At 45.3% G+C, this 12683-nt stretch overlaps 1 protein-coding gene and 1 long non-coding RNA gene across 2 annotated transcripts in view; both read right to left on the bottom strand.

The window, feature by feature from the left end:
• Positions 1 to 8369, bottom strand: part of LOC122364299 (inactive pancreatic lipase-related protein 1-like) — a 39925-nt gene extending 31556 nt beyond the window's left edge. The window contains exons 1-7 of the mRNA XM_043334538.1: positions 8273 to 8369; positions 7769 to 7895; positions 7288 to 7441; positions 6820 to 7048; positions 4666 to 4799; positions 4166 to 4280; positions 3679 to 3918 (exon numbers count right to left, since the gene is read on the bottom strand). Coding sequence (XP_043190473.1) covers positions 3679 to 3918; positions 4166 to 4280; positions 4666 to 4799; positions 6820 to 7048; positions 7288 to 7441; positions 7769 to 7895; positions 8273 to 8327 — 1054 coding nt within the window. The 5' untranslated portion in view covers positions 8328 to 8369. The remainder of the gene's footprint in view (positions 1 to 3678; positions 3919 to 4165; positions 4281 to 4665; positions 4800 to 6819; positions 7049 to 7287; positions 7442 to 7768; positions 7896 to 8272) is intronic.
• Positions 8370 to 8787: 418 nt separating this feature from the next.
• On the bottom strand, positions 8788 to 11909 carry LOC122364320. Its single transcript, XR_006253540.1, has 3 exons — positions 11758 to 11909; positions 9275 to 9468; positions 8788 to 9011 (listed from the first exon to the last, which is right to left on the bottom strand). It is a non-coding gene; the product is annotated as an uncharacterized LOC122364320 (long non-coding RNA).
• Positions 11910 to 12683: the final 774 nt, after the last annotated feature.

The following is a 12683-nucleotide window of genomic DNA, read 5'->3' as shown; positions in this document are numbered from 1 at the left end:
TTTGCTATCTGTGATGGCTTAGGAGATATTGAATCGTAAGTCCTCCGGTGTACCCTGTTTTGCGGCGGCCCACGTGTTAAAAGCTGCTGAACATTTTTACTTTGACCAAAAAACGCGGGCACAGTTTTGTCTGTACGAAAATGACTTTTGTCCTATCGCATTCCACGTGGGCTGAAAATTCAGAAACCAGGGAACATATTTGCTACGACCAGTACTTTTCACGATTCAGACCGAAACGTGAAAAAATAGCCCCAAAACCCTATGACGGGCACGTCTCCGCGGCGCCCGGCCGCGGGTCGCTAGTTCCCGAAACGACACACCATGCAGGGGCGTCGTTTTGTATAGGCCTGGTAGGGCCCGAGCCTTACCAATGTTTATTTGGGCCCTACCAATGTTCGCTGAGCCCTACCAATCTTTTGTCACTTATCAGTTGATAAAAAATCAAAATAAACAGATAAGCAAATATTAAATAAGCACATATGTAAGTACATAAATAAGGTTCTAGCCACAGTAGGTGCATGTAGCTGACAATGAGGTTTCACGTGTCTAGGACTCCGGTCCTTAATGGATTTTAAGAGGCTCGAAAACGCAATTGGTTATAGAGGTCCATAACTGCCTCTGAGTCCCGCATACCACGCGACCGCCCCTAATAGACCCCGATCCGTCTCCACACCAGCCGCTGGAGGCCCTACACCGACTTCGGAAGGTGCCGCGGCGCTCCAGAATAGGCCATAGGTATATTGATTTGAGTGGGTGATGCAGCCTGATTCCCCAAGGTTCAACGCCAGGTCATTACCGCATCAGACCCCGAAAACTGAAGCTCGTAACTACGAGGGGCGTTCAAAAAGTTTCGGGCCGAACAATGAAGGAGTTGGAATTTTGGCCTGCAAGGCGGTGTGTTAAATGATGTGTTATTGGGATGTCCACTTACGCAAATTAAGTAAGTGGCCATTAATTAAGTCTCTTCTGTGATTGATTCGGGCTTCTATTCGTAGCATAGTTCGCCATTTCGGATAGGATGGGCGACGCCCAGAAGAGAGCAGTGATTCGTTTCATAGTAGTTAGTGCAGAAAAGGCACCAAGCGTTAACCCTCGCCCTGGGCATTTTTCATAACACGGCCTGGCAGGGGGAGGGGTCGATGCGACTCCCCTCCGCTCGTCAACTTTCCAAAACAGGGGCACACAATTGATGATGTGCGTCCATTCGATAAACATCGAGGAGAGGCTATAGGGAAGCTGACGTAAAGTGTGCACCTGATCCGCGACCACGCACCTGCGTACATGGGCGGGATGACGAACAGTGAAGCGATGAGCTTCGAGTTGTTGTCGCATCCACTTTTTTCTCTCCGAACCTTGCACACTCTGGTTAGTGGTTGCCACCTCTTCCCCAACATAAGAAAATTAGCAGCGGCAACCTCGCTAACAGCAGGGAGACGAAATCAGCCGTCTTGGACGTGCAGGATGGGTCCAAAACCCACTTGGATATGGAGGCCTTGAGGGCTCTCGCGAAGCGCTGCGCGAAATGTGTTTGTCTTAACGGTGTTTATTTGAATAAATGAACTTTTTGGTCTAATGAGTCGATGCTGTATCTCTCTGCTCCTTCATGGTCGGGCCCGTAGTTTTCTGAACGCCCCTCGTACTGTCATCCTTTTATTTTGGCAAGCAGGTCTTTCTAACTATCGTTGTGTTTCCAGTCCTCGTTAGTTGTCGAACCCTTCAATTGGCGTGGGTCTTCAAAACCGTTCCTGGCCCCGCAGCCGTCTTTTTTAGTCGGCTTGGGCCCTCAAAGCTGTTCCTGTCCCCTTTCAGCACAGCCGTCCTTTTAAGTCGATGTGGGCCTCTTTCAGAATGGCGTGCATTCCTCCGACACTATATTGCCTATATAACTGCACGTTTTGTGCATGGCGTCCGGTGTGGACCCAGATTTCCAAAGTTTTTTTTTGTGTTTTTTTTTTAGATTTCGGTTAGTCTTGTCAATGACCAGGGCGAAAAATAAGTGGCCGAAATCCGATGAGAAAGGCAGATTTGGGGGTACCCTACCTTGTAAGCCCCGTCATATATGGCCAGCCGCCGCCTTTGGGCACTACCAATCATTTTCGGAAAACGACACCCCTGTAGGTAAGGTTAGGTTTGGTTAGGTTTGGTTCGGTAAGGTTGGATGACAAAGCAACTCTGGGTATAGCGCTTCTCCTTGGTTGCAAAAAGAAGTGTGACGCCTGCTTTATGACTACCCATATAAGTAGACTCAAACACAGTCTACTGATTCAAACGTCACTGGTCTCAAGTCTGTGCTCAATGCACCAGCTGTACACTACTCACAATACGTAAGGACTCAACGTCAGCCACCAATTTTCTACATCAAATTCACATAAGGTTTTCAAAGTAACAATGTATGTGCCACTTCTGTACTTTGTGCTACAAACACAGAATAAATGATATCAGTCAGCAATGCATTGCTCACTGTCAGCCAGTCTGCAAAGTCAGTCCGCAGGCTTTGCAAGTAAGTGCAAGGTCTGCGGAGATCAGTTGCTTTACACACCACCAATATCATGCTGCAATGTGCTCAAAATATGCCCATACACCAACAACAAAGAACAACCATGAAGCACCACTGATAACACTTAACCTCAAAGCACACAACATGATAATTTATTTATTTTGAGTACCTACAGAAACAGAATGTCTCAAGGCCACTCGTGCTCACTCCGAAATCTGCCAGTCGCTCAGCCTTGAACATTGACATTATTTCATCTGAAATCTATTTTCTTCACTTGATCAAAGTTGATCTGCGTCATACATCTTACAACGGATGTCTCGAATTATTGGTAACGTTCAGCACTTAGCATTAACATTACAAATGATAGGTAACTTTGGTTCAACGTTCCATCCAAGCTTCTTCATTGCTGGAGCTATATCACTTTCAAGTTTAATTGCTTGAACTAAGACATTCTTGAATTACACTCGGGATGAGCTTAGTTTGAAAGCACACAACATAATTTTTTAATTATTTTGATTTTTGATAACCCACAGGATATCTAGAAGCTACACGCACTGGCTACAAAGCCCACAAGTCTTGAACATTCAAATATGAATAGGAACAGCTTTGTTTCGCACAGATTTCGCACATGGCGGGATGGCGCCATTCCGTCCAACTCATACAGCCTCAGAAATTACAACAACACACTCAACTTACGGAATATCCGTCAAACAAATCTTATTTACGACGACACGAGCCAATGCTAACAACGCTTGCCAGTTGCGCTAGAGATATTGGAGTGGAGACGTCAGAGAAAAAAGTCTTTAGATTTCTCCCATTTCCCCACGTAACGTTGAACGGCCGTTGCGGCCTTATCTGGTATGCGACGGCCTTATCTGGCATAAAAAATATCTCTAGAAGTCTCTAGCTAGTGTTAAGCCTATGGACTTATAGGGAAATGTATCCGAGTACTTGGTACTGCCTCCTCCAGGTACTGGCTGGCAGACGGATCAACTTTGGAGGCCCACCATTTGGAAATTAGGCAATTTTGAGACGAATGACTTCGGATTGGGGCCTCAGCCACCTTCTTCTACACGTTTCACTGAGTAACTCCGAAATTTCGGAAAAAACCCTGATAATACCTTTAAAAAACCCGTTCATATTTCAATTAGTTTTTTACCCTGATGTCCGTTACAACTCACTGCAAAATGAGGTATTGTCGCCGGTCGTCTGCAGATAATAGTTCCCGCTGAGGTTGTATTTCTCGGCGTCCATCCCCATCCGTCCGATGGTGGCTCGGTCCAACCGCTGACACTCGCCCGACTCGTACTCGGCGTAATCCTTGCACGGAAAACTCACGAACGGACACTCGTGCTCCGTGAGGGTGGCGATGAAGAGCTCGTGGGATCTGTCGTGTGGGCAGTTGAAAATGCCACCGATCTCTGCAAAACAAAAACTGACTTTAATTACATGCGTGCAAATCAGTTTAATGAATTAATCGTGTTTAGCATCTATTTTAATGGCATTTAGTCTGATATTAGTTGAGTTTCTTTCAGCGATTTTCTTTAATTTCATTCTGGCCCTCGATGTCAATCAACCATGATGCAAATACCATTTTGTGAACGACCGGCTTCGGTCAGCTAGGCTTTGATAACACATGATAATTGATACGAGTTTGCCATGGTTTACCGTCGATGTTGTTTGTCTCCAGATCGTAGATGAGGGAGGCGACGTTGGCCTCAAAATCGCCGCAGCCCGGCTGGCTTTTACCACCGTTGGGGTAAAAATCGACATCTCCACAGGGCTGAAATTCAATCAAAGCGGTGATTAGTTAGGTACAAAAAAGTTCCTACCCTTCTTCAGCAATGCCTGATCCAATGCATTTCCAATGCGCGATGCATATTGGATTTAAAGTAAAAGCCTTATTTCCACTCTATGTGTGCCTGAAATTCTATCAATACAGTAGAATCCGCTTGATAAATCCTTGGATAATAAATCCTGAGCCACTTATTCTGGCCACTTGAGCTGTTTTCGGATTTCTCCGTAGAAGCACAACCGACTCCGGTTAATAAAGCCACCGCTTAATAAATCCAAAACGCCGTGTCACCAAGGTGGATTTATTGAGCGGTGCTATGCAGAATACATTACTCATGTTAGCATTTTTCGCACCTTTATAACACCGTACCTACCCCTTGGAACCCGAAGCCGACATACAGTAGATCCCTTCCGTCGGTGTGAATAATGTCGACAAACTCAGCATCAGTGGAATCCAGATGAACCTCCGGCTGTGTGCCCTCGAAATACGGCTGGCCCGGGTCCAATCCTGTGGGTGAGATCGAAATCGCATGAGAAGTGATAGATGCTAAGTGGTTCTGTGGGTTAGGATACATGGTGAGTGTTAACCCTCGCCCCGCTGGGGGCCAATTTGGCCCACTGTGGTTTTCCTGAATAGCTAAAAAACGGGCGCAGCGCCGCCAAATTATAAGTACCTTCCCGGGCATCAATTGGACACCTTCACACAAAATTTCAAGTCTTAGGTCACCTTAGGTCAGGAGTTATTGACGTCAAACTGAGGTCATGTTCGAGCAAAAATGAGCAAAAAACATGAAATCTTGAAGCGCTTACAAAAGCTACAGTTACCAAGCAATTTCAAAGTTCTTTATTTGATTATGTAGACGAAAGGCGGTGCTACAAAACTGCAATCTCGGATTTTCAAAATTTTTGGATTTTGGCCCCAAAAATTCAAAAAATGGTTTTTTTTTCTAGAAAAACGCAAAAACCCATTTTTCGCGAATTGAGAAAAAAACTGAATATATGTGATAGTCTCTGCGCTTTTCTATATACATACCAAATTTTAGATCGATACCTCCTTTTTTGGCCAAGTTATAGCAAAAAACTGTTCAACATTGATGACGTCAAATTTTTGAACTCACTTTTAGCAATTCTAGACCACGTAGCGCAAAACAAAGACCACCATTGAACTCCCCGTGACGAGCTGCATCGAATCGATACCCATTTAATGCAAAACTATCAACTTTGAAATTTGACCTAATTTGACCTGACCTTGATCTGACCTTGACCTGACCTTCACCAGAACATAATCTTAACTGACCCCAATGACTGCCTGACCCACATAATCGTATTTGGCATATAAAATGGACCATAAAACATGCATCACATGATATTTTCATATTGTGACCCTCAGTGACCTGACCTCTGTGACCTGACCTGGTATCAGTGACCTCAAATAGTAAAATATGTGTTTGACGAGCATTTCCCCATCAATGATTTTCAATGAAATGCATTTTACTCGATTTTACAACGCATTTCTTGAAATGCCCGTAAACGGTGAAATTTCGACATTTGACCTGACCTGTGACGTCATCGGTTTGACCTAGGCCAATGAAATTGGGTCACAAGGTAATTCCCTGTTGGGGCTATCCAACACCGTTTGCCGCTTGTCGCTATGTTGCGTGGTTCTCGAGATCTTAGGGGGGGGGGGCAAATTGCCCCCGCCCCCCAGCAGGGCGCGTTGCTCGGCACACCCCAACGGGGCGCGGGTTAAGTGTTGCTAGTTGCCGGTTAGTCCCTAGTGTTGGAGCCCTAGAGTGAGGATCGATTTTTTAGGGCTCCCCTTTATTATTGAGAGCAGGTCCTTGAGATGTTTCTTGTTGCTATAACATTGATGGGCCACTAAGAGATGGGAGGAGTTTAGAAATCATGATTACCAGCTACCTAATTGTGATCCACGCTAGAGTTAAGCATTTAGTCAGCGTACTCGTGGTGCTCTTTAGAGCTCACATTAATGACCTATTTTTTTGTAGGTGTCTTTATATTTGTCACACACGACAACCTATTATCCTATAGTCTATTAATGACCTATTATCCTATAGTCTATACATATTTCATTTTGTCACTATTACAAACATATTTTTCAGCTCAATGCTGTCGCTATGAAGGCCGGCATCGGTTGGAAACACGCTGGGATAATGTGTTCGGGCAACAGGTGCTGAACGATAAGGATTCCGTACCTATATGTGCTAACGATTGTTTCGTTAAAAAAAAACGGCCTTTGGGACTTGCACAGATGTACGAGTAGGCGTGACTTTCTCCCTATATCGCAGATCATGACGCCTGGAGAATTGAAGCCTTTGCGGAGGGGGTCATGACCCTAAATGTCCCAGAAACGATATATGTAGGTATGTCGTGTTCCCGTTTATCGTCACGGGTCACGAGTCACGTTAGAAGCTCGTGACGTTTCAAGAGATATTTCCAGTAATCTTTTCAGGTGTCACGGTGTTAGTTTTAAGTTTTTTTTTCTAGGAGATGACCCGCCAACTGACCTGTGATCCTGGCCAGACCGGGTATTCTGGCCCCGGCGTAACCGGCCACCTGAGACCCCAGACTGTGCGATATCAGGTGGAAATCGCCCGCCACAGCGCCACCTATATCGCATAGAGCGTGGACTAGCAGCGCCACCTGCCGCCCCACCAGCTGAGCGTTGGCAGCGGCTTGAATGTAGGGAATGCTGGAGCCGACTGCCCAATCGACCAGGATGATGTTGTAATCGTACTGAAAAAGGAAATGATATCTGCCAAGTTCCAATTTTAATTTGCATAAACAAAAATAAAGTGGCCTGCTACTCCGTTATTTGGAAAAAAAGAAACGCTGGAACCTATCGTGACATAAGACAAATTCTAACTCCTGAATCTAAAATCTGTCTTCCCGAGTCCGAATGTAGCACCGTGTTTTATGTTTTGCCAGCACCGACAGGAATACGAGCCTGTCCCATCCCTGCCATGTTCCCTGACCTGCTGGAGGAGCAGGTCCTTGATGTCTATCATCCAGTAGGCGTCTCCGCTGCCCTGAAAGCCGTGAATGATGAACGCCGTCCTCTCCCGCTGTGCGGAGAAGTCGCCGAATGTGGTGCCGTTGTAGAAAATGGCCGTCCTCTCGGGAACGGTGCTTCAGAAGCAGACGGTGTTTTTTTTATTAGTTGGAACTTGGAAGTGTGTTTTTTTTTGCGAGGGAAATGAGACTAGACTATAGGTATATACGTTTGTTCTAAATGTTGGTGAAATGAATAAGGTAGGTAGCTTTTGTTTAGAAAGGTCATACACATAATATTATCATTTGATCATTCTTTCTCATTGATCATTCTGGTTATTCTTTCTGACAGCCTATATCTTGTTACTTGTTAGGTGTCGTTAACGGTCTCAATTTTGATTATCATTATGTGCTTCTACCGTTTTGACTGTCGATATAGAATAAAAGATAGACCTGTCTCCTCACCTCGTATACAAATAGAAATTGGTGGGTATCTCCTCGGGCGGCTGGGGTAGGTTCGGGAACGGTCTTCTGACGTCACTCCACGGGTAGTCGGTGGTGAAACAGCCAACGTCATCGTAGCACACGTCAGCTGATGTGGCGGTGGAGGTCAGTGCCAGTGGCATCAGTAGATGTCGTCTATATCTATGGTCTACCACGTTAGCTATGTTGCCTGTTTCATTCATTGAAACTGCCTAGTCTAGAGACGTTGAAACTGCACTATGATACATTTTGAAGTTGCAGTGAAACAACGTCCGTGGCTGATAGCATCGAATCATTAAAAATGCTAAAATATCACACAGCTTATATGAAATATAAAGAGAATATAAAAGTTATTGCTATGATCCAAAATGAGCAGTTATGAAACAGTTAAGCCTTTCTCCCTATACTGTCACTCAGTCACTGTTATCTCGTAGTAGAGTTATTTCATCGACAGCTACTTCCGTATCTGAACATCAGAGACCTCACCTGCTAGAGAGACGCTGGCTAAAACCACCAGCAGAGCAGCTAATGGAGGCTCCATCCTCTGCCCTTTGCTCTCACCCGCTTAGGAGAAACTACGCAATCTCAAAATCATCGGCACAGTCCACCGTCCCAGACCTGCGCCCCCCCCCCCCAGCCCCGCGTCCCCGCTGCACGATTGACAATCATGACAGATGGGTGGCTCCCACGAAAATGGCGTTCTACCTCTTACCGAAAATGGCGTGTGATGCACGATTCCCACAGAAATCTCGCATGTCGCTCACGGAAATAGCGTTGTCACTATTGGAAGGATATTTGGAGGGAAGAGGAGGTTTGATAAGATCGACTTTGTCGAAAATAGGGTAGATTCACGACTAACTACTTCATCAACATTTTGGTTGCTGCATGTTGATGAACTTCGTGAGACGTGATTTGTTGATGACCGTTAGGTTTTAGGTTGTTTGTGACCGCCCGTGCCCGAGCTAGCTGTGCCATAACCATTCCAGCAAAAAAGAAGTTTGTCATATCATCTCCATATATTTCATTCACAGCGCAGCGCTCGGCACCTTTTGATGTTAGTGCAGACAAATTGTTTCATCCGAATGGAGTCGCTTCTGTAGAGAAGAAAACAAGGCATCCCACTCCCGATGGAGAGGCGGCCGAATTAGTCGTCCGACTCTTCTGAGCTGTCTTCATTTCGCGCATCCTGAGCTTATTTCTTCTCCTTCTGTTCCTTGGTGCTCGCCTGAAAAATGATGAGCTGATTTGTCAAGTTTGTCCTGGGCCTGGCTGTTTGATAACTTGACATTAATGGCTTAGATCACGACACCAATACAACAGAATGCCTGCAATCTGCATATATTCTGCATTATCTAGTGCATTTTTTTCGGAGAAGTTTTTATGAGGAATGCCTCCCCGCTGCGTCCAAGACCAACTTTCTGGATGCGGCTATGTGCATCCGATTTCGTTTTTTTTTCCCCCGTTATAGAAGCACACGCGTGACGTTACCTTATCCTTGCAGATGTTGTGGTACTTTTTCTGGCCCTCCTCGTCCTGTGACTCCTCGCTCTCACTCTCGCTCTCGCTGCTGCCGGAGCTGCTCTCGCTCTCCTGTTCTCGCTGCTGCTGCTCGCGACGCTGCTGCTCACGCTTCCGTCTTGAGCCAACCAGGCTGATCATGGTGAAATGATGGTTAGCAGATCCTGAGAACACGCCGTGACTGTCAGCGGGCTGGGAAAGGGTTGATATTTTTTCCTGCTTTTTCACTGGGATCAGCACGTGTCTACATTTGTGTAATACATATTTCTAATTAACGTCCCTTCATATATTTAGACACATCCGGCCCAACGTAGCGATCATTTTCTGGTGTTATGTCGGGTCTTGACTAAAATACCGAAATAGCGCCGATCCAAATGCATAGAAGAAATTGGTGTGATAGATTTTTATACCTACAAAGTACAAGTTACACGGATAAAGCGTTGAACTTTTAACAGGTATCCGTAATTTTTTATTAGCTGCACTGAGAACATTCTGTTATAACCTTGCTCAAACACATATTTTTTGTGTGAATAAAATGAAGGTTTTCGGGCCAGAACATTTTTATTGTAGCGTAATTGTAGCCGTAAACATTATAATGCTGCCGAACATGAAGACGATATGGATCGACCCGATCAAATTGGTGAAAGACAGCAACAGCAAAACTTTTCCCAACTAACGGAATTGCATTTTGACTCAACCGAACTCGAAGACGGCAGTCGTCATTACAGTTTCTGAAAGTGCTCCCTGATTATATAGGCCTTTGCATCGTGCTCATCGCTTTTTTGTGCACGTAATTCAAAATAAATTGGCTTTGTTGCTATTTATGCAAATGAGCATGTTAACCAGCATGCAAGTTTAACCCTCGCCCTGGCAGGGCATTTTTCATAACACGGCCTGGCAGGGGGGGGGGTCGATGCGACCCCCCCTCGCGATTGGCTCCTATGGCACCTAGAAACACCGAATTTGGTAGGTAGGTGGGCCCCCTGGAGTTCTTGCCCCTGTGCAAATTTGGTTGCTCTAGGTCAATATTTAGGGGGGTTTTGGGGGGTATAAATGTAAAAATTTCGCTAAAAACAGGTCAAAAGTTTTTCGCTTATAACTTTTGATCTATTTAAGATAGAGCAAAAAGAAAAGCACCAGTGAACTCAGCACGTCAAGGCGCGTCGAATGATATACTTATTAGCTTGCTTAAGTGTACTTAAAGTTTTTCTTAAATTTTAAGTATACTTAAATTAATGAATTAAGTTAAAGTTAACCAAATTGCATCATATTGCATATCATTCGATTCGGCTGATCACCAGGAACACAATAATACCATTATTTAAGCTCTAGCGTCATTATGTGCCAAGTTATTGGCAAAAACGTCATTTGACCTCAGTTGACCTCATTTGACCTGACCCATGGATAAGTACACCAAACAAAGAAGCACCAAGTGACCTGCTGTTAAGTACTGTGGTTTCAAAGCACAAACGTGATAGAACGAAGCGGATATCTCCAGTATTTTCCGAATTTAGTATTTTCCCATAGGCTTAACGTTACGACGTAATGACCTCTAACTGACCTCAGGTCAGTGACCTAAAAAAACGAACTATATGTTATACAACTCGGTGAACTTAGCACATCCTGAAAGTTTGAAGGAAATCAGTCCAAAACTGTGAGCTGGACAGGTGCAAAAAGAAAATTGAAATTTGATCATGACCTTGTACCGGCTTTTCTGACCTGGTGACCTGACCCAAGGTCACCCGGACCTGAAATTTTCAGGTCATATGTAAAAAGGTTGCCCCATAAGCTGTTCCAAATTTGGCGGCGCTGCGCGCCGCCGTTTTTACGCTATCTTCGAAAAACCTTAGGGGGGGGGTCGCATCGACCCCCCCCCTGCCAGGGCGAGGGTTAAAGTTGCATGTTGCGCACTGCACAGTCATTCATTGTCGCGCTGTGCATTGTTATCGTGCATACCTACTGTATAGGTACACTCCGTGAGTTGTAATTCTTACGTTGGAGATTTTAGGCGAGCTGAAAAATGAAAATGTTTTTAATCGAACATAGTGAACGAGTTTTATGAGAACAAAAGCTGCCATTTGAGTAAATTTAGAAAGGTTAAAATGTCTTAGTTTCTGGTAAAAGGATATTAATCTGAATCATTGGTTGTAATTACTGTAATCATTGGCAGCACTATTCTTGCCTCTAAAATTGCCCTTACAAGTATTCTTACTCGTAAATGTGACCCCTGCCATCTATACCCGCGTGGAGACACAAGCATGAGCAAGATGATACTTTGCAATAAATGTGATACTTAGCCACCTTCGAATCTCGCATTTCGTAAGCTGAGTTAATGTAGTTAAATCCTTTTAATGTGTCGTCTTCTCATCTAGAATGTTGCAAAAGATGCAAGCCAACTTCATTTCAGTAAGAAATTCAGAAACTTTATTTAAACACAGACACCAGTAACTCACCTTTCCTGTTTTCAGTCTCCTTTTCTCACCCAACCACTGTTTTACCCCTTCCTCCACTACTCCTGTACCCTGTTTGTTGTTATGCTGTTCGTCTGTGCTACCGTCCTGCCTTTCTTACGCCGGCCGCCTTCTAGGCCCGTCGCCGACCCAGTGGAGGCCCTGCCGCCGTTCGGCGGACCACCGGGCTCAGTATTGATGAACCAGAACTCCGTGGTTACCCTCGGACCAAACAGCACACAAACGCGCGCGTGGTGTACGCGGGAATAGGCATACACGGATGCGATCGGAGAAGCTGTGTGGCGCCGCAAGACTGAGCTATACGCTGGCAGAAACATTGACGCTGATTCTGACAGACACTGATAGCGAGTAGCGACACTAAGACACCGGTACTGACACAGATGCGCTATGAACGGTTTTTGACACAGACCTGTCGGATTTGCATCAGACCTGTTGACGTCGCATTATTATATGAACGCTCGCAAAAAAACGGCACCGAAGCTAATACTGGCAATGATACCGATATTAGCTTTGAGCTGACATCCTAGACAGTAGACACATTCGGATATAGAAAAAGACGGTGCATGGCAATTGACACAAAAACAACACTGGCACACTCGTGCCAACCACGCAAACTTTACTAAAACCATTATGTGCAGCTGCCTGCCACCAATACAGACACATTTACATTGCGATAACAGTGACAGAAGCAATGGCATTCGACTGGCAAAGACACAATCACAGTGACATTCAGCAAACACGGACACAAACACAGTGACACGGGGAGTAGCCACTGACACGGAGAATGCTGCCGGTGCTCGCCCAGTGACCGGTATACACAGCTGGGTCTCTGCCTAACTACGGTCACAACACGCCCCTTCCCCCTGACCCCCACCCTCACCCCAACCCCAACCCCAACTCGTGGCCAC

Source organism: Amphibalanus amphitrite, unplaced genomic scaffold, assembly GCF_019059575.1.
Source record: "Amphibalanus amphitrite isolate SeventyFive unplaced genomic scaffold, NRLGWU_Aamphi_draft 000668F_arrow, whole genome shotgun sequence".
NCBI lineage: Eukaryota > Metazoa > Arthropoda > Thecostraca > Balanomorpha > Balanidae > Amphibalanus > Amphibalanus amphitrite.
This window is presented reverse-complemented; position numbering and strand designations above follow the sequence as displayed.